Genomic DNA, 22,316 nt, shown 5'->3' with positions numbered 1-22,316 from the left:
ATACAAAACAAACAAAAATCATGTCAGCCAGTGTTATGTCTAATAGCACCCAGCTGGAATGATGCCTCTGTGACCTTGGAAGGTTGAAGATGACAGCAGTATCTGATGAACTTAGTGAACTTGAAGGCTGAAGCTGATAACCTAGGAATAAGGAAGTTGACAACTTGCAGGTCAAATAATGAACTTGAAGCAAGTCCAGGAAAACTGTCAACTTTTTCTTAAGTAATTGATTTACAGTGAAGACTGTTTCTCAATACGCAAGAAAAAAGTTTAATTACTTTGATCTCTGGCATTTTCAAAATTGATCAATTTGTTCAGGAAATGTGAGTACAAGAGTTTCACGCTTCTTCTATATTTCTCTCAGATTAATAGTGTGTAATTATGAAACACACAGACACGATACATGATTGTATATGGAAGTAGGGAATCCATTGAGCAATCCAAGCATGTCACTACATCGGAACCTTCACATCAGGATTAAGGGTCGTCAACGAGCACTTTCTAAAGTCTTGCAGAACCTACAGTATCACATGACACAAATGTGGCTAAATGGAGTTCACTTTATTTTACATATTACCAAAGTAAATTTAACCAAGATATTACTGTTAACAAGTATCGTAAAAATAAAAATGGGTTACATCATCTGTCGACTATCAGCTCACAAAATGATTATCAGCAAAAATTCCTCAAAAGAGCCACATTTTGGCAAGTTGTTTACTCGATGACGACAATTAATCGTGCAGCTGCCATTAAGGAGAAAGGGGCGGAGATATCTTCACTGAAATGTGGTTTAGTATTTCAGTTTTAATAATCCGAGAATTAATTGACATTATTCCCCAGCTCACTTGTGTTGACAGGAATACAAGTTTTCACAAAGCAAAACGGGATAACATGTTTTTTTATCCACTGCAAACCCATCAACTGAAGAAGTCCAAAGAAAGTGCAATCAAAATGTGCATCACACTTGAACCTTTGTTGAAATTGTTTTTGGGGGTCTATTTCATAGAGTTATCTCCCTTTGACCTGAAGACTCCAAGCACACATAACGTGTGTGTTACAGCCACATTATTAACCAAAGGTTCACCGACTCGGTCAAGAATATAATCAGAAAATGAACAACAACAAAAAGAATAATACTCCTGTAAAGGACTTATCATGTTTCCACCCAAGACAGAAACAGAGTGGTACCCACAATCGCATTGTGTTTGTAGTAACATTAAAAGACAGTCTTTGTAACAAAAAGGATGACACAGTTACAAGCACAAGCATTAGCATTGACACGATCAGACTTTGTCAACAAATAGCACAGAGAATTAGAAAAGGAATTACGCATCTCCAATGAATTTGTTTTTGGCATATATGACAACAAAAGTGTGATGAATGAAGTGAAACCTACAGGTTCTATTCTGTTGATAATTTTCAAGGGTCATTAAAAACTGTGATATTGTAGAAAGTGCTTGTCAAAACAACAATGCTTGGATAAGATTTGGGTTATTTTTATAGACCTCTATCAAACTATCAAGGGAAAGAACCCATAGTAACCATGGTAACTGATGTTATGCTCATGAAAATAACATCTAACAGAAAAAAACCCTTGTGACTACAAGTACTACCACACTACAACTTATCTTGTGTGTGTCACAAAGAGTGGTGACTGAGGAGAGGCTGGTACTGGATGATATCCTTTGTATCGCTTCATTAGCTGAGTAAACAACAGAATTATATGTTTCACTCTCGGAGAAAACCTGAAATGTGTTTTGGACCAAAACGTTCATTTTCCATCGAGTAAAATTATATGTTTGTGTAACAACAGTAGAGGCCAGAGCTCATGCTGGTCCAATGTAGAATTTTTTTATATTTTGCCTGGTTCTTCTTCAGGTTAACTGTTACCTTTAATTAAATCATGATACCTCCGCAAAATAAGATGTTTATACATGTTTCAAGACAGGAGAAGTGAAATCTCCCTTGGCAGTATGACAGTGTCTGTTAGAGAGACTGGTACCAATCAGTGTCTTCTGAACCTACAGGTTTACATCACCGACTTCTTATTTCACATTTTTTGTGAGCCTTTTACATCCCCAATCTGATTTTTTAAATTCAAATACATAAATATCAACACCAGTCTGCAAATTTGGCCAAAAGCCCGAAACCTGAATCCAGTAAAAACTTCCCTAAATCTAGTAAGCTTAGCTAATTCCACTCAGAATGTCAAGGCTTAAATCAACTGAAAATTTACATAAAAGTCAGTTCAGATATGTTTGACACAAACTCCGTTAACAGAAGACTGTTGTTCCATGTCAAATAGTCAGACTGCCAATTACCGGGAACACTTAGGATAAAACTTCCAAGTACAACCTCTATGACACAGGTCCTGCACAGTGAGGGCCAACTAATAACATGGTCTTTCTACAAGAGGTCCTGATGTAAACCACCAAATATAAACAAGTTGAATAGAGCACAAAACATCAAGAGTCATCGTATTTGAATTGCCCCTTCTGAACTGAATAACTATTACCATTAACATGATTAGTGTCAAGAATAATTAATCGGGTAGAGTTACAATGTTAGTCTAAAAATAATACAGAGATGAAAATTAAATTTATGAGGATGTCGTTGTCCATGTGTAATATCAGATAACTGCCACAGGATCATCTAAACACAATCTCAGTTGTCATTGCACATTTGCAAATGCCTTTCATTTTTAAAACAGGACCGTAAAAAATGAAAATATTTTATAATAATTTCTAAACGCTATGACAATTAAGGGCTCAGAACATATGCAAATATCAGAAACATAGTTCTTGGCATTCTCATTCATTATTTGGGTGGTGTAATACCTAAAAGGATTGTACAACAGTCTTAAAATGACACTCAAATATTGTAATAGAGGAGACATTAAGGAAGATTTCATTTGAAATGAGAGTGTTGGTTTTGAAATACAAGCAGAGAAATGCACACAACATGAAAATGGAAGATCTCTGTCTTGGTTCATTCACGGAGATGGCTTCATGATCAAAGACCACAATGGCAAGGGTAAAAAGGGTACACTATAAAATGAATTTGGTTTTAAAAGAATTCAAAGATCAAATCACAAAGGAAGTAATGTACTTAAAAAAAATCCAGTCCCTGAAAAATTCTTTCCACCAACATGTGACCTCAATAATCACAAAATGAAAACATATTAGAAAGCAAACTATCACATACTGAAAAAACTGCTTCTGAGACCGTATGTCCGTACACTCTCAATCCATATGATGCCTTCGTGGTCACCATGTATCAACATGTTTCAACCTAGTTGGACCCTTATAACAGTAAGTTCATCTGCAGTACTACAGTCAAAAGGACTCTTCCCTGGGACGAGGCAAAGCCTGCACTGTGCACCTTGTAGGGTTGTGCTTACTCGATACTCTTGGAGATGAATTCCAGGAATCTCTTGGCATATTGGTCAGGCCTGACCGTGGATATTTCCGCCCCTGCCCCATGTTTCACAGTCTTGGCAGCCTGTGCTGTCCGTTTCTTCATTCCGTATTTCGTCAGGACATCGATGAGGGCCATGAAATAGATTTCTTGATCTGAAAGGGAGGATGGCAGTGCATGAGAGTTACTATTGCTTTCTGAGGCATTCAGGAGAAACGTAACGCTGAAACTCAGCAATATCAGAGCTGTGTGGTGGTGGCCTGTAATTGATCAATCTGGACCAGACAAACCAGTGGTTGACATTGTGAGCACCGATTCACATCATCGGGGTACAATAACACTAAATCTACCAAGTCACCGTCTGACCAGTCAATCCAATGTAATCCCAGCCTGTGACTTCAGCCACCAGCCTAGTAGAATTCTGCTTGGTCTAGTAAGCTAAGCTGTTATTATTCCCTAAAAAATGTACTAAAAATGCTAAGTTTGGCCTTGTGTGAAGCCCATTTAATCTCTTCTTACAACAAACAATGGGGACCAACTCGAACCCAGAATCCCTCTGGGGTTCCTCAACACTAGAACTTACTTTCACTACTTTTAATTGCATACTGCTCCAGCTTGGAGTCCAGCTCTCCTGTGAAGGGGGTGGGTGTGGCAGGTTGCGGGCTGTCCGGTGGGGTGGGGACGGCTCCATAGCCATCAGTCATCTCCTCCTCCCCCAAACCATTCTCTTCCTCCTCGTCTGCCCCCTCTTCCCCATCATCAGGGGCCGGCAAGTCGGTCTGATCTGAATCACCTTTATCAGGGTCGTGGATGCCCACGATGAGACTGTAGTCCATTAGGTGCAAGCTGGCCAGGAACTGAAAAGGTACATTTCAAACTGCATTTTTAGAGTGAAAACCAAGAATGAAATACTCCCACAAATGGTATGTGCTACTGAGTGTATAACTCAGCCCCTGACCACCGAAGATGCCTCAGACTATACTCAAAAGCAGGGTTAGAAATTGGCACTAGTCCTATAGTCCTTGCCATACTGCCAAATAGTAAAGGTATCCCAAGGACTAGTAGAATTTTGACATTTTTAAAGGTTTTGCTATATGCTATCATTATAAGGACTAGTGGACTGAAACTGTTAGTTTCTGAAAAGTGGTAAATACCATGCTAGATGACTGGTACCTTTAGCCATCTCAGTTGGATGATGTTACCAGAGACTATCCCTGGGAGCAGAGGCAACATTGGATATATTTGGGATTTGCTTTACTTACCTTACCAGCCCAGTTCTCACATACCAGCTAGAGTGTGGGCAAGCTCTATATTTTCAGGACTGATAATTTACATGAAGACTAATAATATAGCAAAATGTTAATAAAAAAGCTGTGTATATGATACCCCAAATGGGTATAGGACACCCAAGGAGTGTATGGGGCACCCAAGGAGTGTAAGGGACATCAAAGGAGTGTATTGGACATCCAAGGAGAATATGGAACACCCAAGGAGTGTATTGGACACCCAAGGAGAGTATGGGTCACCCAAAGAGTGTGTATTGGACACCTAAGGAGAATATGGAACACCCAAGGAGTGTATTGGACACCCAAGGAGAGTATGGGACACCCAAAGAGTGTAAGGGACACCCAAGGAGTGTAAGGGACATCCAAGGAGTGTATTGGACACCCAAGGAGAGTATAGGACACCCAAGGAGTGTAAGGGACACCCAAGGAGAGAATGGGACATCCAAGGAGTGTATTTGACACCCAAGGAGAGAATGGGAAACCCAAGGAGTGTATTGGACACCCAAGGAGTGAGAAAATATATTTCACCTGCATTTTGGGGAATACTACTGTTTTTCAAAAACTTTCCCTGAAGTCCACAGAACATAAAATGGCCTGTCCTAAACATGTTGGGTTGGTATGTTGTTTTACACCGCACTCAGCAATTTTCCAGCTATATGATGGCGCTTTGTAAATAATCGGGTCTGGAACAGACAATCCGGTGATTGATATCATGAGCATCGATCCACCCAATTGGGATCGATGATATGCATCAACCAAGTCAGCGAGTCTGACCACCAGATCCCGTTTGTCACCTCTTAAGACAAGCATAGTCACCCTTTATGGGAAGCATGGATTGCTGAAGATCTATTCCACCCCGGATCTTTCATGGGTCTCAACATGTTGGGAATGAAATATAACTCAGAGCAGCTGTGTATCAGTACCTCAACATCTTTCGTTAATGTCGGCATGAAATTATCCTTGGCTTCTTGTCCGATTTGAATTGTGACGCCATCATTCACAAAGTCCACATCTTTTAATGTTGGCAGAAGCTTTTGCTGGAGAACACAAAAACACACCATCAAATCATGCATCACATAACTTGATATTTTCCAACTTCAATCGTAAAGTTAATATCTGCAAGATTCGAAAATAATATACAGTAGAATTGAAGGTACATATACATTATGTAAATTTATCAATAGTCTGTGATTTAGGACACTAGAGCACCCATGATTTATTGAATTACTTTATCTGTATGTGTGTGTGTTTGTAGTGTAATGTGACACTCAGCAATATTCCAGCCATATGACTGGCCTTAAATAATCAAGTCTTGACAGCGTTAGACATTGGCACTAGCCCCGTAGTCCTTGCCAAACTGCCCAATAGTTAGTGTATCATAAGAACCAGTAGAAAATTGACATTTTTAAGGGTTCTGCTGTATGTTATCATACTAGTGGACTAGTGGACCAAAAATGTTAGTTTCTACCACTGCTGGACCTGACAATCCAGTGACTGATATTGTGAGCTATGATCCACGGTGTAAGGGTACGACGATACGCTGATCACCCAGCTTGACCACCTCATCAATTAAGTAGCCTCTTACGGCGAACATTGGTTGCTGCGGATAAATTCTAACATGAAATCCCCACAACTTCAGGGATCGTCATCTGTAATACATTGGTCGACAACCACTGACTGATAATACAGGACAGACTTCCAGGGAAGCAGTTTCGTATACATCAGGGTGGCGTTGTATACATCAAGGTGGCGCTGGAACTGTCGTATGTCTATGTTAAGGTATGGGAGTTACGATAACCTAAGCCCTGAGAGTGAGACTGCTTTGTAAAACAGTACCCTGCTCTCCATAGCAATCAAGACAAAGTTAATTTATGATAAAGAGTGAGTGAGTGAGTAGTAAGGGTGTGCCGTATTTCCTGTATATCAGTACATTGAGGTCCATTCTCTCTACAATATCCTTTTGATGCTCATGTGTTAAATGTTATACATCTGCCCAAATACGTGTATCCAGAGCCCCAAGATATTTGCATTTTCAGTGAATGAGTAAACATGTTGTACTCAGATATAAACAGAAAGCTAAAAACGATGTTTTCTGTCACATACCCTTTCTTTGTCGCTTGCTTGTCTGTCAACTGTAGACCCCTGAAATAGATGAAACATCATATATATCATATCGTTACACAACAGGCACTGAGTGGAGTGGAGTGGAGTGGAGTGGAGTGGAGTGGAGTGGAGCAGAAGTGAGAGGTGTCAGCGATTGAGTGAGTGTTGTTTTACACCACTGGCAGATCCTGGGGGAATGGGGGTGGCGCAACCGCCCTTTCTTCTGACAATGAGGTTGTAATGTTTGATAATGCTCAATTAACTGTGCAGGTTTGATACCTGAACACACTTGTCTTATCTATCAACTAAGTTATAGCAGAAACCAAAACAAAAATAAAGTTCAGTTAAGTCATTTAAAAAATCGAACGTTTCTTTTCTAGTATAGTATATGCCTTGTTGATTTTATTTATTACTTTATATAATTTATTTCAAAATTTGCTTGAAACGTCTTTATTTTGCTCTGTGACAAATTGATATGGACCTGTTATTAAAGCCTGTGTCCGAGAAATAATTTGTTCAATATCACTGCGGGGAGTGCATCAATTTATAACCTACAAAATGATCAATTGAAATTAAATACGTATTTCAGACATTCTGAAATGTGATAGATTTAATAAATGAATGACAAGACCATAAGGTTAATAAAATTATATACTATTTTGATGTGGCTACGACTTGGCCCGCGTACTGGCCTACCGTGTTGAAAGAGTAAATTCTCTGGTATCGATAACCCATACACACACCCCAACTTGGACGAATGAATAGGATATCTTCTTTCTGATACAATGTAAACACACATGTTAATACTACTACACACAAACCCACCCCCTTTATTCAACACTGTATAGAAGAAAGTGTTAGTGATACATTCATACGTGGAGGCTGTGAGAACCTGACTACGGATTGGCCTTTTGACTGCTCAGATCAATACACACAAAGACATCTTTGTCAGCTTATGTTCTGACCACAGGTATTACCTGTCTACTCGGGACAGACACGCCTTGTCTGGCTCACCTGGTGAACAACTTACATCTGTACAGGGACGGAAACTTGCACCAGTTTAACCAATGTCAAAAGTATCGCAAGTGCTGGTAGAATTTTGAACATTTACCAACATTCAGGCTGGTAGACTTTTGGGGTTTATTTCTATCCCAGTACAAGTAGGGCACAGCTTAGCTTGCATCAACTCATTGGTTTCTCCACATCGGCTCTAATCGAGGGATCACTAGTAGATGGGGGATGTAAATGGGTTGCACTGTGTGGAAACGGTCAACTCGGTTAGCCTATATAGTATGTCAATGTTATGACACTGTACTGCTCTGAGGGGAAACTCAAAGTGATGCAGGTCTTCAGACTAGATACACCCTTCAATGCAGGAGTTTAACCACTAACTACTACTCACATCAGTATCTACAAAGTGTGTGAGTAAGTCGGCTTTAACACTGCTTTGAACAGTATTTCTGTTATAAAACATCATGTCAGCATAATATGAAGGTGAGGTGAGGTGAAATGGGGTTTAACGTCGTGTCCAAGATTATTGCACTTATATAGCGGTGAGGTGAGGTGAAATGGGGTTTAACATCACGTCCAAGATTATTGCACTTATATAGCGACGTGCATGTTCATGTGGTCTGTGGCTGCTTGTACTAGTCTGGACTGATGCCGATTTATAGTTTTAGCTCACTGAGATACCACAGCCCAGATTAACATGAATATACCACTCAGACACAGTTTAGTGACTCCGAGCCGACGAGTCCTTGTTTTAGCCCCTTTATGCCAAGCGCCTAACAGGGTAACAACAAGTACCATCTTTTGATATGACGCGGCCTGGGGTCCTACCCGACCTTCCGCTCTTCGGGTGGACGCTCTGCCACTAGACCACGGCGGTTCATAATATGAAGGAATGCAAAGTGAATAGCAGTGCCATGGACGACTGGACCACCAAAGACTTAAACTAAGCATGGAAGTCAAGGAGTTCTTGTCTCAATCCAAAGTTGAAAATTCAGTGAGCCCTAGAATTAAATATTATAGCATAAATCTCAAGGACCCTAGGACGCCCCAAAATGTGGTTGTCACTGTGAAACCTGTATCATGTATACAGTGATTTTGCCTGAAACAATTGAGATTAGGATTTTCCATAATGTTATCAATATTTGATCTTTACAAAACTTTGAAAAATATCTTTAGGACATGTTTGAAGACAATCTGTCAATGCCTTAGAAAAAAACCCTGATCTGAAGCCTGTGCATATCAAGATCTACTTCAGTATATGTCAAACATTCACTTGATAAGAGCCCATACCTGGTGGTACAAGGCAACTTATTGGCTCAGTGACTTTGTTGGGAGTATGTCATCATACCTCAATGGTCAGTGTTAGAAATGAACTTCTATTTTGGCTACACTGTAAACATTATCTGGTGCAGAGATGCCATCTACTACTGGTATTCCACAAGGAAATGTCAAGTCCTCCCTGGGTTTTACTAGTTTCAGACAGTTTACTGTTGCAGACTTTTGTCAACTTCCAACCTGATGACGTGGATGGATGCTACAACATCACCAGTTTGTCATATCCAGACTCCAATATGTACAGGCAGGCTGTACAATATGTACATGTAGCTGGAATATTGCTGAGTGAGGCATTAAACGCAAACAACACACTTCATAAGATACAACATGATCATGTCGGAAAGTGTTCACCCCTCTTAAAGTCACCTCCAGAACAACTCTATGTTCTCTATGACTAGACCATGACCAATCAGCACCAACACCTGTCAGGTAGAATCTCTGCACTGTGTTGCCTCCATGATGGAAATCCGACTAAATCTCTCCATCTGGTTAGGTGTTAGACGCTACTGCCCTTACAGCTTCTGCTGCATGATGTTTAGGTTTGACAGGGTGCTCCACTGCATCAGGTGGATCCAATAAAGATTCCCAACTTGGCAGAGAGTCTGAGTCTAGGTTTACCATCCTTGTTTGTTTGTCTATGCTCTGGAACCAACCCGAAACAACCTGTGTATCTCTTAACATGCTTAATCTACTCAGTCTGTGTAAATGGTCTACAGAATAGGCCTACAGTGTCTACATACCAAATACTTCTCAGACTGTCAGTACTGCTTACAATACTGCCCTACAGGGTCTAGATTGTGCACATAACATGACATATAGTCCACTGACACTTTAAACTCTTTATGTCTTAAAATGGAAAAAGAAACCAATCACAAGTGAAAGTTCTGTTTGATGCTACTTTCAGCATTATTACAAACTCAATCACTATATGTGACTCACCAGGAGAAAAGGGACCTTATGGATGCCAGGATACAACTGTGAAATGACGTCAAAAAGAAAATGTGTCCGAATGTTTGATGCCATGCATCTGTGTTATAAATATGAATTGAAGCTTGTGAATTGTATTTTTGTGGTCTTACATAAGACGTCAAAATCTGATTTTTCTCCAGGAAGGTCCCTTTAAGGTATCTCACCCACCTTCAATAATCCACCCACTAAATACCATCATATATCACCACGTTATCCACCTCCAGTAACCCACCCGCTAACAACTATCATATATCACCATGTTACCCACCTCCAATAACCCACTCACTAACAACCATCATATATCACCACGTTAACCACCTCCAATAACCCACCTGCTAACAACCATCATATATCACCATGTTACCCACCTCCAATAACCCACTCACTAACAACCATCATATATCACCACATTACCCACCTCCAGTAACCCACCCGCTAACAACCATCATATATCACCATGTTACCCACCTTCAATAACCTACCCACAAAGAACCATCATATATGACCACGTTAACCACCTCCAATAACCTACCAACTAACAACCATCAAATACCACCATGTTACCCACCTCTAATAACCCACCTGCTAACAACCATCATATATCACCAACCTGGTCACGTTACCCACCTCCTATAACCCACTCAGCCATCAAAATCGTTAATATCAACATACACCTGCAAGTCACCTGCTGAACCCTTTGAAAGAACAAAAATACAAGCATGGCCATATTTCAACATGTTCAGTCTCCATGTTGAAGGAATAACGCCAGACATATCCCACAGTGGGAAATACTACCACCATAGCTACACATGCCATGCAAATTAAATGGTCTGATCGCCGGCTTTCAATATTCTTGCAGTAGCCAAATCAATAGATGGTGGTATGGCCAGCTCTCTGTGTACACATCAATGTAACCAATCTCTCCCTGGTGGTTTCCTGGGGGGTGGGGAATTATATGTGGATACACTTGGGGGGATGGGGGATGCTTGGGGAGCCAGGCAATAGATGGTGGTATGGCCTGATCTCTACATAGACATAGTTGTGGAGCCGTGCATTGGTCTCCACTCCAGAGTGCATGGTCCTGAAAGCCGTGGTATTCCTGCTTGTTTGACAGAGCATACTTCGTGTTAGGTGTTACGCAGCATATTGATGCACTTGGGGCTTTGGATAATGAGGGCTTTTGTTGCAATGCTAAGCCAGGGATTGTTTACAAAAGATACACTGTTGCAGCCTGTGTGTGTCAACAATGTTTTACAATGAGAGAATGTCATTAGAACATGAATGCATTTACAGGGTTTCATTAGTTTATTGGGCTTCTCGTCCAAAATGTCCATTAGATTGTCTCTTGCCAAAATAGATCTCAGGAAATAGTGTGTGAACAGGCATAAAGGTCCAGAAGACTAGTCCAGAATACTAGTGTAAACCTTATTTCATTCATCCTAGCTAGCACTGTTTGAATAAGACAAAAGGTGTCTTCAGGTTTTTCATATTCTGTCAGTTTTTACACTTTCCATTCGCAGCTAAATTGAAAACATTCAGAATTAGAGCCCTCAAATACTACTCGTCAGTGAATGCTTGTCCACTGCACAATCAAGTAGTCTCAGGTTAGCGTGTATTTTGAGGGCTGGGGGGAGGTGAAATGGGGTGTTCAAGATTATTGCACTCATATAGCAACATGCATGCGTGCGTGCGTGCGTGCGTGTGCGTGAGTGTTTCATATGTTATTGTCATAGAGTGGACCGTCATTCATGCTATCAACCACTGTTTTATTGTCATGGAGTGGATTATTGTTCATGCTATCAACCACTGCTTCACTGTCATTGAGTGGAATGTTGCTCATGCTAACGGCCACTGGTTAGTCTAGTATAGACTTGATACGTACTGGGTGTTGTGATTCAGTTGAAGTTAGTCCAGTATTGACAAGATACATACTGGCATCTGTGATGCAGCTGAAGTGGCCTGAAACAACCTTGGCTTAAACACACACCCTTGAAAAAAACAACTTTGATGCAGACTAAAGCATCAACAAAGTCAGTTTCAACGAACAGGAACCTTCATCAAAGATACAAGGTCAGCATGAATGCCTACTTTTGTCAAGGGACATTGACTTATTCGTCAACCTACAAAACACAACTCAACAGAGGACCTGATCATACACTCATGCATGTCACTCATGAGAGATACACGAATGCCCTACTGTCAACAAGTACCACATTACATTACATATTTGCTCTATTAAGGGCATGGGCCTTATTGATTTCAGTTCAGTTTTAGACCCAACCATTAAAGATGCCGTCCCATATTTGGGCCATATTGTTTCAAGATGGGATCAGTACAGGAAATGTTTATGGTCTTTATGGCCTGCAGTAAATTTAGGCAACGATTTATTTGTCACAGAAACCCGCAGGTTTTTTGTGTGAATTTTTTTAGTTTTTAAATGAAGACCTGAAGATTATAGTCAGGGCCTGCAGGGCTTATGAAGTCTAACGGCAGTGAGTGAGTGAGTGAGTTCAGATTTATAGTCACTCTGCAATATCTCAGCCATATCGTGACTAAATCAAGTTGTACAAAGTTGTGTTCGCAAATAAGGGGGGTCCTTAGGTCCTTGAGATTTGCTGCCATAGCATTCAAATCAACAACCATCTTCCCGAGGCAAGAGCGTTAACTGACTTTAAAAGTCCAGTTTCCACCCTTGCCGAACTAGACTGGAATTAGTTGGCTCGATCATAGCGACACCCGTGGCTATTACCAGATATGTCCCCTCTAGGCATCTCCTATAGACCAATCAGATTCCACCTGTCGTATCACTTGCGTTTGTTTCACACAAAATGGTGGCGCCCAGTCAGGACGATCTGATCGATAATCAAGATCTATATTGGTCTAACATCGCGAAATGCATCAAATCATGTGAGCACCTTGATTAAAAACATGAAAAGATTTGGAAATATATGCTGACAACAAGTTGGCGGTGCACATGCTTTGCAAATCCTGCAATTGATCCAAATCTGCACAACAGTTTACAAACCGGATTTTGATTTCGGTGTGCGATTTTGATTGGACTAAGCAAAGACTCGTTAGTCCAGCCAAAATGTAACTCCATAATACCAGCCTAGTTCGGCAAGGGTGAAAACTGGACTTTTATAGTCAGTTAACTCCCTTGCCTCTGGAAGATGATCAACAACAAGCTTGCTAATTTTATTTCTTTCTATTTGTTTACAGAAATATTTCAAAATTCACAATGGGATATTTGTTGAGTAACAGCATCCAGCAACAACCCCTTGCTATTCATGCTTAATTCAATGAACTGACGTGGTATAGCAGCAGCTGGATATTTGAAATCCTTAACCTAAACCTTAATAAAGGCCGGCTCGTTTTAGAGGAAATACAGTACTCCCCCTTTCAGCTTATCCTACCCCTGATCAGCAAGCACTTGTTATCAATGAGAGAGACACCGTCCCTCTGAAAGGCTGCTACTGACGTAGATTGACATTTAGTCTCAGAAATAAAGTTATCTTATTTCAAAATATGTATCTACAAAATATAACCCACATGGTCCCCAGAAACTGATGTAATAAACAAAGGAGATAGTTCTATGGCTATAAACATCTTTATTACAATGACTGCGATGTTTCAGTGCAGATTCTAACATCATTGTCAAACAAGTGATAACTTGCTTCATAACGGTGTTAGTATCTACACGAGAACGTCATAATCATTGTAATAAAGAAGTTGTATATCCATGGAACTATCTCCCTTCTTCAACATACCAACTTCTAAATGCCACTTAACGTTGTTTTTGTTGGTTGTTTAATGCCACACTCAGCATTCCAGCTATATGACGGCAGTCTGTAAATAATCGAGTCTGGACCAGACAATCCAGTGATTGACATCATGAGCATCGATCCAAGCAATTTGGATACAATGACATGCATCAACCGGCCACTTAACGAAGCTGTAATGTAGTATTCACGCTAAATAATGATGACTGAAAGAATTAGCAATGTTCCAACCCATCAGGGTACAACAGTACAATGTTACAACCCATCATGGTACAACAGTACAATGTTCCCATCCATCAGGGTACAAGAGTACAATGTTCCAACCAATCAGGCTACAAGGACAAAACGTCTCAACCCATCAGGGTACAACAGTACAATGTTACAACCCATCAGGGTACAACAGTACAATGTTCCAACCCATCAGGGTACAACAGTACAGTGTTCCAACCCATCAGGCTACAAGGACAAAACGTCTCAACCCATCAGGGTACAACAGTACAATGTTACAACCCATCAGGGTACAACAGTACAATGTTCCAACCCATCAGGGTACAACAGTACAATGTTACAACCCATCAGGGTACAGCAGTACAATGTTCCAACCCATCAGGGTACAACAGTACAGTGTTCCAACCCATCAGGCTATAAGGACAAAACGTCTCAACCCATCAGGGTACAACAGTACAATGTTCCCATCCATCAGGGTACAACAGTACAATGTTACAACCCATCAGGGTACAACAGTACAGTGTTCCAACCTATCAGGCTACAAGGACAAAACGTCCCAACCCATCAGGGTACAAGGACACAACGTCCCAATCGTTCAGGCTACAAGGACACAACGTCCCAACCGTTCAGGCTACAAGGACACAACGTCCCAACCCATCAGGGTACAAGGACACAACCTGCCAACCCGTCAGGGTACAAGGACACAATGTTCCAAACTATCAGGGCACAATGACACAATGTCCCAAAATATCAGGGTACAATGACACAATGTCCCATCCATCAGGCTACAAGAACACAACGTCCCATCCCATCACGGTTCAATGACACAATGTCCTAACCCATCAGGCTACAAGAACACAATGTCCCAACCCATCACGGTACAATGACACAATGTCCCAACCCATCAGGCTACAAGGACACAACGTCCCAACCGTTCAGGCTACAAGGACACAACGTCCCAACCCATCAGGGTACAAGGACACAACCTGCCAACCCATCAGGCTACAAGGACACAACGTCCCAACCCATCACGGTACAATGACACAATGTCCCAAAATATCAGGGTACAATGACACAATGTCCCATCTATCAGGCTACAAGAACACAACGTCCCATCCCATCACGGTTCAATGACACAATGTCCTAGCCCATCAGGCTACAAGAACACAATGTCCCAACCCATCACGGTACAATGACACAATGTCCCAACCCATCAGGCTACAAGGACACAACGTCCCATCCATCAGGCTACAAGGACACAACGTCCCAACCCATCACGGTACAATGACACAATGTCCCAACCCATCAGGCTACAAGGACACAATGTCCCAACCCATCACGGTACAATGACACAAAATTCAATGTTGATAGGGTTTAGCAATGCATCACTTGGCCAGGAATACAATTTCCTTGGACAAGATCAGTAAATCCTGCCCGTCTATCCTTGGTAACCAGTTGAATGTCCTGCCGCCATGAGAGCAGTGTAAATCATCATTGTTAATAGCCAGCCTTTAACACTGCATCTCTACCAAGCCCTTGCTGAAAGTCTCGTTAATAGAGAATCGGTTACCATCAATTACCTTGTCTGAGCAATTTACGGCCCAGAAAATTGACCCTGGGATAAGATGCATAACACACTGCACTGGAAATGACATTATGGGGATATTGAACTTTCTCCATTGTCTTCCAAAACACTTAGGAGTGACAGCATCTCATCAGTCTGCGTCTACGAGCTTGTATTGTTCTGGGGAGCCCTGACAAAAAAGCATCCATCCCAAAGCATATCTACAGAACCAAGATGATGAACACTGGTCTCAGTCAATGTCCCAATATTAAGGACATTCAATGAGACGCTCAATTAAGGGATATTCAGGACATGACTATTTTATCTTTGTCTGTTGCACGAAAACACAACCCATCTGCCAGACGAAGACGTGTACCTAAATTTAACCTTTGTTATAATTCACAATTGGTGGTTTCAATAAATTATTTATTTGATGTATCAAAACAAGTAAAAGAGCAATGTTTAACAAAGTTAAAGTGAATATTGTCATTGAATTTTTCAAGAACAAACCAAGGATGCATTGGTTCAGCACGATTGTGTGATCGTTGTTTTGATGTTGTTTTGATGTTAAATGCAAGCCAGCAATATTCATCAACACTGTGGTAGTTTTTTAAATAATGAAGTCTTAGCCCTGCCCACCAGCAATTGACAGAATTTGGGAAGGGGGGAAGGGAGAGGGCCTCTGAATCTAGATGCCCCTTTTAAAGTTTAACATGAGGATCATAACAAAACCCTTCACACTCCATCCACACCTTCACTGTTCTGGTAGACACTTAGATGGCCCAGTCCTGTTTCTAACAAATATCACTATGTATAACAATACAGACACAGCATGTTTCAGCTGAGCCTAACACCTCTCCTCCCCATGATCTAGTGCTGGTCCCTAGCTCCTGCTGCCTGCCACTGTCTGACATACCACATTAGGGGTTTTCCCCTGGGACACATGAAGGTAGCCAGGGGGGCTGCCGTTGCCTATTGAGAGTCTACCTGCTATTCTGGGGTATCTGTGTTACGTCAAGAGCTCAACTCAGCTTATGGGATTCAGAAAAGTGAAAAATAATTCAAGTGAATATCTTGAAGCCATTACAGCACTTTTTAGAGTGAGTCTGCAATATTCCAGCAATATCATGTCAGGGGAGACAGGAATAGGGTTCACACACTGTACCATTGATGGGAATAGAGCTCAGGTCTTTGGTGTGACAAGCTAATACTTTAGCCAAAAGGCTACCCAACCACCCCTCCAACACTGGGACATATGGCCTTAAACTCTGTCTCCCACATTACAATCATCTATAGCAAATTAGCCCATAAAAGTCTTTACCCATGTTGAGTAGACTTGCACAAGTCTCTGAGACAATAAGTATTAATTTACAGACAGCTCCCATACCCTACATCAGAGAAATATAGTCATAATTATTGCTCTACCATAATGCATGAGTCTTATCATTAAAGTAACAAAATGGGAATATCTGGAAATTATTTGCCATAACCTTCTTAGATTCAATAATCCATGACCGATACTGTCTCCGAACGGCCATTTCCGGTCAATTGCTGACCCATCAAGCTGGTAAGAGAAATGACATATATGCTGTCAAAGACAGCCTCTACCAATTGACCCTGAAAACACACATCCAAAGGTTTCCTGTCCTCTTCCTTGAAACCAATCACAGCTGAACAGACGCTGTTAGCGCAAATTACACGGTTATGTATACTGGTATCAATCAAGAACGAAGAAATGAAAGGAAGTCTTTAAACGACTGATGATAATTCTACAGGGTTTCACTCTACAGAGTTGGTAAGGTCTAAGGGGGTCAGTGGCCAACCCGAAACAAGGTCAAGGTCAGGATGGTATGTACACACTGCCAAATGAACAGAGGTCAAGGTCACACATATTTCAGTCTCAAATATGACAAGAACTTGAAGGTCAGGGCACTGTAAATCATATCTTTCTTAATACATTTCTTTTTCAAAATCTAGGCAGACAGAATGTTGCAGATTGCAGGAAGAGGAAAATGGAGTTCGTAGCTCATTAAATTTGAAAATGTTCATGATTAATTTATTTTTGTCTTGACTTAAAACTGTGCTCACTGCCCCATGAGTTGAGCAGCATACAAGAAATGTATGCAGATGTCAATGATTAATAGTTATTCTTAAGCACTACAGTCTTGCCATTGCAGATGTTGTGAAAAGTAGAATTTACATCTTAGGTACTGTTTCACCAAATGCAGTCATACTTCACATGATGTCTGTTACCCTATTTTATTCACGCCCTCTGCATCCAGCAGTTGGTAGAGATGGGCACCCAGGTCATGGTGACCCAGGGCATAGCTAGGCTACCTTACACACCTGACATACTATGAATTGCATACTGATGCAGAAAGTTGGAAACTGGTTCAAAAACAAAAAAAATGAGTTAAAATGGAATTGTTTCTTTTGTGAAGGTACTAAAAATGCAAAAGAAGTTAGGGGCAGGTACAATTTCAGGGACTGTCTGGATATGAGGAACCAGACACTTGTTGTATTGAGCCTTACTTGATGGTGAAAGATTAACTACAAATATGATACCACCCACCACTGCCCAAGTACATTCACAAGTAAAGTTGTGGATCACCAACTTGCACCAACAGGTAAATTCTCAAATTCAGCCATGGATAATGAGCACTTGTGAGCATATTTGCACTCAATCAGTCCTCATGTTGGCTAGAATAGGAATAATTGATAGCCACGGGGGTCTTGGTCACTGTGTTACGTAGGCCTAAATACAGCAGTCTACAAAGTAGCCAATAATCTGGCTGCACAAACTACCTGAATGTAGGTGTGGTGGTCACCAACAGGCTCATCCGACTTTGTTAGTTGAATGAAGAGACAAATGGGTTAGAAAATCCCAGGATTTCTAAACAGATTTCACCTTTACAATTATTACAACATAAAAAGCATTTTGGGAGTGTGTTATTGACCACACATACAGACCAGTCTAAAACCCTGAAACCAGTTGATCTGGTATGTGTCAATGGAGTGTAGTGATGTGGAGTTGTGATGATGATCTATGACATGTTGTATTCTAATTGTCGGCGGGGTCATTGTGACATTTTATCTCTCCAATTTCTCCCATAATAATGTATCCATTATCACCTGTTCCTGAACCTGCTCCTTCAATTACATTCATTAACACATTGTCAGCCTTTCAACAAGACTGACCACAAAACATATTCTGGCAGGAAGTGAAAGCTTTACAAGGATGTTCTAGCTCTATGTGAAACCACTCAGTACTTCCCTCATGATAGTAAATTAGTTTCCTCAATCCGAATCCCTATCCTGGACGAGTGTAGTAAAGTTACTGACAGAGCAGTATTTATCTTATATTTGGCCCCGGGTCTGCAGCAGCTGTCAGTCAACATTTCCCTATACATGTTGATGATGTTAATACAGTTATAACTAATGTTATGGCTCTGTAGAAGGGGACTTGTATTTCACTGACAAAACGGAAGACACATTCACATTACTATATTGAATACAAGGTTGTAATACGTCTGAATTTAAGAAAATGAGTACTTGAAAAAAATATATCCAATTTTGCACAAAATAATTTCCCCCAATATACCTGCAAAGGGCACTTAGTTTGGAATCCTAGATAACTCCCAGGATAGATATTCAACATAACAGAGTTTTCAACAGAGGCTTAAGGACACTCGTCCTGACTAGTTTTCCCTGCCATTACATTTCTATAACATCGTTGTTCCTGCCAGATTCACCTTTCCTGAATTTTGTTATCATTGCTGATGCATATGCATCATCCTCTGAAACCCTTAAACCTCAAGCCATTGAAGAGAAAGCCTGCCTTATTTCATAACCTCTCCAAGGGTTAGAAAGTAATTTCTATTTTCACAAGTCCTTGCAAATTATCTACAGAGTTGCTTTCTATCTAATATTGCCTAATGGTAAAAGTTGTAGTCAACAAGGAAACGCCCTAAGTCCTTACCGAATATTACTTGTCTCAAACTTGCAACATATGTTAAATTCCAACACTAACTCCACCTCTAACAACTTTATTGAATATTCTGGGTGGTGGCAGCGTTAGAAATTGACACTAGTCTATAACTGTTAGTTTCTACCCCTGGTGGTGGGGACTGTTATTGTTTTTTTCAAATTGGACAAAATATTTTTTTTCAATCTGCTTCAAGACATTCAGTTTTTTTTCTCTGAACAATGGTTGTTGTCAGGAATCTTGTAGGTCCAGCAAACCTGACCAAATTATTATTATTATTTTTTTTTTTTTTTAACAAATCATATTTTAGAATACAAAATGAATACTGAACTCACAATCAGCAGATCCTGGTACATCTAAGGGATGCAACTCTTAAATGCATATTGCAGCACATTGGACCACAGCATAACTGATGCCCTTCAGTCCTTCTCAATCTGAACATACCACCAGATCATTCCAAGAGGAGGCCATCAATATGATGAGTTCAAAATGCCTCCATATCCAATTAAAATGAACTGTCCAAACCCTGTATCCATCACTATCAAACATCTCCAAATTGATATTCCATTGGGTAATAACTCAACAGAGCCTCTAGCCCCAAACAAATGGCTCGAACAGTATATATACAGTGCTTCTAAAAGCTCAAATTTCATATACAATGTAATAAGCATTCCTGACAGGAGATAACAAGCTGTATCGACCTGGAGGATCAATATGTGTGTACTGACCTTCAAGTCATACTTTTTGTGTATTCCTACTCTGGGGCTGAAGATGTTCCTCATGACCACCATGTAGGTCTCCACGTCGTTCACCGTCAGGCGGTACATCCCCAGGTACTGAGGCAGCAGGGTCTGGGCGTGCTTCTCCACAATATACTGAAACAAAGATCAGATCTGAGGTGAGAGCATGTGCATGTGCGTGTGCATGTGGCTGCTTGTACTAGACGGGTGACTAACGGGATCGGGAGGTTAGGTTCGCTGACTTGGTTGATGCATGTCATTCATCCCAATTGCGTGGATCAATGCTCATGATGTCAACCACTGGATTGTCTGGTCAAGACTGATTATTTACAGACAGCCATCAGCTGGAATATTGCTGAGTGCGGCATTAAACAACAAACAAACAAATTGTACTAGTACCTGACTATTGCCAGTTTTATAGTGCTAGCCCACTGAGATACCATGCTGCACTTTAACATGGATACCCATTCAGACTCAGCGGAACAAGCTGGGTTCAGAAAGGGTTTTCAAACTGTGGATAATATTTTTATTCTAAATGCAGTCATCAATAAATATTTGTCTTTACACAAAGGGAGACTATATGGTGCGTTCATAGATTTAAAATCTGCTTTTGACTCGGTCTCACATCCTGCCTTGTTATATAAACTCTGGACAGGCAATATTAAAGGTCGTATGTTCAATGTTATTAAAAATATGTATGAATGTGTAAAATCGTGTGTACTACTACAAAATGGGTATACATATTTTTTTTACTGCAGCTTTGGCGTAAGACAGGGATGCCAGTTGTCTCCCTTTTTGTTTTCATTTTTTATAAACGATTTGGTGGAATTTCATGATCAAGGGAACCAATATACTATTAATTTAGGTATGATTCAATTATTCATTTTTAGCGGATGATATTGCCATACTAGATGGTACTGTAAAAGATCTTCAGAAAAGGCTTGATAAACTTGATCAATATGGTGATAAGTGGCAGCTTAAAGTTAATATACAAAAAAGTAAAATCGTAGTCTTCAGGAAAGGGGGAAGATTGAAATCTTTTGAAAAGTTTTTTCTAAAGGATGAAGCTTTGGAGATTGTCCCTACCTATAAGTACTTGGGTGTTCATTTGTCAAGCTCAGGATCTTGGTACAACACACAAAAAACTTTACCCTCCAGTGTTTAAAATCTAAAATTGCAGATTTCACTAAATTGCCCTTGAAAGTATTATTACACATCTTCGATGTTAAAATTTCCCCAGTTCTAAACTACGGAAGTGAAGTGTGGGGATTCCACACTTCACCCGATGTTGAAAGATTTCATGACGTATTTTGTAAAACTATTTTGAATCTTAGCAGATTTACACCTAACATTGTTGCTCGTGGAGAGCTTGGTTGATACTCCCTTCAAGTAAACCGCTTTGTTAAAATCATTAAGTTTTGGATACGGTTGTTGTACCAAGAAGAAAACGGTATTCTAAAACATGTGTATAATTACCAATTATCTTTGGCAAATAAAAACATCAAATCATGGGCCCTAGATGTGAAAATGCTGCTATACAACTATGGTTTTGGAACTGTTTGGGAGGCTCAGAATTTTGGAAATGTAAATCAGTTCTTGGCTTCATTTAAACAAAGATGTATCGATATTGATCAACAAAAGTGGTTGTCAAATCTTCAAACATTTTCCATGCTAGATCTGTACAGATCATTGAAAACTCATATTGTATTTGAAAATTATTTATATGATGTTAATATAAAAGCTTATTGTATTGCACTTTGTTCACTTAGGTGCTCTAGCCATCAGTTGATGATTGAGGCAGGCAGAAAGCTGGGTTTGGCGAGACATAAACGTCTCTGTCCTTTTTGTGTTATTCCCACTGTAGAAACAGAGTTTCATTTTTGTCTTGAATGTAACTTC

The 22,316-nt window shown here is 40.4% G+C and overlaps 1 protein-coding gene across 1 annotated transcript in view; it reads right to left on the bottom strand.

The window, feature by feature from the left end:
- Positions 1-2,720: 2,720 nt before the first annotated feature.
- The window catches only part of LOC139470168 (phosphatidylinositol 5-phosphate 4-kinase type-2 beta-like), a 55,556-nt gene continuing 35,960 nt past the window's right edge, over positions 2,721-22,316 (bottom strand). The window contains exons 5-9 of the mRNA XM_071252470.1: positions 20,406-20,552; positions 6,807-6,845; positions 5,627-5,740; positions 4,001-4,274; positions 2,721-3,572 (exon numbers count right to left, since the gene is read on the bottom strand). Of these exons, the coding sequence (XP_071108571.1) occupies positions 3,397-3,572; positions 4,001-4,274; positions 5,627-5,740; positions 6,807-6,845; positions 20,406-20,552 (750 nt within the window). The 3' untranslated portion in view covers positions 2,721-3,396. The remainder of the gene's footprint in view (positions 3,573-4,000; positions 4,275-5,626; positions 5,741-6,806; positions 6,846-20,405; positions 20,553-22,316) is intronic.

Source organism: Haliotis cracherodii, unplaced genomic scaffold (assembly GCF_022045235.1).
Source record: "Haliotis cracherodii isolate W230 unplaced genomic scaffold, xgHalCrac1.p SCAF_20, whole genome shotgun sequence".
NCBI classification, from domain to species: Eukaryota; Metazoa; Mollusca; class Gastropoda; order Lepetellida; family Haliotidae; genus Haliotis; species Haliotis cracherodii.
The sequence above is the reverse complement of the archived record's forward strand: the minus strand, read 5'-3'. Positions and strand labels throughout refer to the sequence as shown.